Source organism: Pterocles gutturalis, unplaced genomic scaffold (assembly GCF_000699245.1).
Source record: "Pterocles gutturalis isolate BGI_N339 unplaced genomic scaffold, ASM69924v1 scaffold35898, whole genome shotgun sequence".
NCBI lineage: Eukaryota > Metazoa > Chordata > Aves > Pterocliformes > Pteroclidae > Pterocles > Pterocles gutturalis.
The window spans coordinates 1,427-3,721 of record NW_010124196.1 but is presented as its reverse complement, the minus strand read 5'-3'; the positions used below and the strand labels follow the sequence as shown (position 1 = coordinate 3,721).

General features: G+C 50.9%; 1 protein-coding gene across 1 annotated transcript in view; it reads left to right on the top strand.

Moving 5' to 3' along the window:
* Positions 1-715, top strand: part of PSMD9 (proteasome (prosome, macropain) 26S subunit, non-ATPase, 9) — a gene marked incomplete at its 5' end in the record, with an annotated part of 1,073 nt that extends 358 nt beyond the window's left edge. Inside the window, 2 exons of the mRNA XM_010078198.1 lie at positions 255-343; positions 688-715. Coding sequence (XP_010076500.1) covers positions 255-343; positions 688-715 — 117 coding nt within the window. The remainder of the gene's footprint in view (positions 1-254; positions 344-687) is intronic.
* Between the last annotated feature and the right edge of the window lie 1,580 nt (positions 716-2,295).

Here is a 2,295-nt window from a genome sequence, read left to right as displayed (position 1 = left end):
GCAGCAGCAGGCTGCATCGCTCTGCCGCCCCTCTGGCAGCGGCCACAGCCACCAGGTGCTTCAGGGTGGAAGTGAGAGATCTCCTGGAGATGTCTTCACACAAAACGCTCTCTTCCTTCAGGTCTATGGGTGCTGCTGAAGAGCTCCCCTGGGCCTAAGGTTCTCTGGTGCTTCAGCAAAAGAAGGGAGAAGAGAATTGACTTGGTGAAGGAAAGTCACCATTTTCTTTTATTTTTTTTTCTTCTCCCTTTCAGAGACCCCTGAGCGTGACTGTGATCCGCGGCGGCAAGAAAGTGCACGTGGGGCTGACTCCAAAGCGCTGGGCCGGGAAGGGGCTCCTGGGGTAAGCGGCTGTGTCACGTCCCAGAATGGACGAGGCTTTCACCCAGCTCGGAGCGTGTTTCCTGCAGCCGGGCCGGCTCCGCGCTTTGCTCTGGTGTGTGCAGCTGCCTGCTCTGGCAGGGTTCACTGGCGGGTGCCCCCAGGAGCTGGGGGCTGGTGGTTTAGCAGAGCTATATGGGGAGGCGAGTGGTATCCAACGGGAGCACAGGGTCTCATGGCGAGTTTGTCCCGTAGATGAAACCAATGGAGGAGGGTTGTGGTGGGTCTGATTCATGCCGTGTCTGATCATCTGTGCTTGTTTGAGATCTGAGGCTTTAATGTTTCCTTCTCCTGTTTCTTTTTCAGATGCAATATCATTCCCTTGCAAAGATGACCAATGCTTGGAAAACAATAAAGCTGAAGCTTGTGCCTGCTTTCTGGACTCTGATTTGACTGATTTGGAAATTTTTGTTTTTTGCCGAAACAAGCGTTTCAGAGGCTGTGACCAGTATGTGCTGGACTCTGGGTCTGAGTAGGTTCTGACAGAGTACAGCCTGGCTGAGTTCAGAACGGCCCTGGGTCAGCAGCGGAGCTGCAAGGTGTGGCTTCTGATCTCTTCCACCTGGTGTCAGTTTGGAAAGAGGCTGTAGAGAGACCCAGACTTCACTTGAGGTAGACTCTAAAGAGCATTAGATTAGATTAGATTAGATTAGAAATACACAAGTTTGATACTTTATCTCCCCTGGGTTGCCACACCTTCTGAAGTTAGTAAACATGATGAAAATATTTTTGGAACACTCAATTATTTTAAGTTAATGAGATAAGGAATAGGGGTTACAATTCTGCTTTGCTTTACTTTTAGTATTTTGTATGGCCGTGATAAAATTACTCCTAACTCGATGACTTTTTTATTTTGTTTTGGTTCTGTTTAGTTGCAGTATTTGGTTTTGGGGTGTATGAACTCTTCAAGGGGATTTCTGGGACAACTGGTCTGTTGTGAGCTGCTTTCGAGCTGAACTTCACAATTCTCTTCCAAAACAATAAAACCGGGTAATGCATCTCTCTCCATTCTTGTAGAAGTTGTTCTTTTGGACAGTAATTGTGGGCCAGGTTGGGTGGGTTGGATGCAGATCTGCACAGACACTAAATGAGGAGCCCCAGACCTTCCAGAGCTGAAGCCCAGGTAAGGTGCAAGTCCTTCATCAGCGGGTGTGGCATGAGTAACACATAATGCTCCATCTCTTTTCTGGAAGAATCGCTGAGAACAGGAGGTGTTTTGGGACCCTCTGTCGCATGCGCATCCTGCCTTGCTTTATCAGAGCCGTTCTGAGGCTGAGCCAGTGCTGCTGGCCTTCCCCAGGCGCTGTGACCCACCAAGGTTGCTGCATCCCTTAAATCCGCTGTGAGATCCTGCTGGGGAGCAGTGTGACATCCCTGGCTGTGGTCACCAGGTTAGTACCCCCGCGGGGTTGTGCTGTAGGAGGGTCTGTGCATGGGACCACGGCGTCAAAAGTCTCGCAATAATTTTTAGATGCAAGTTGTGAGCCTTGTCTTTTTGCAAAAGGGGTTTTTGTATTTATGGTGCTGCTGCCCCTCTCTTCTGTCCCTATAAAATGGAATCTGGGGGTACCTATGGGGATGAATTTGGTATTGGCTGGCAGCTGAAATGTCAGACCAAGGGGCTGCCCTTGGCCACGGGTACTTGGGATGTGTGTCTCGCTATCCCAGGTGTGGCAGATGAATCTGGGTCTGGATACTGGAGAAGAAAAGCCCACGGGACACATCCTTCCAGCCTCTGCATTTGTGCCTCCTGGGATGAAATGATCTAGAGCATCCCGGCTTTCTGTACGGCTCTTGAAACGAGGTTAAGGGGTCAGTCCAACCCCGCCAGCCAGGTCAGCCCTGCTCTCGGGGAGCTCGGTTCCCTTTCAGCGTGGAGGTGTCTGCACGCTGCGGAGGGCTCTCGGCTCCGTG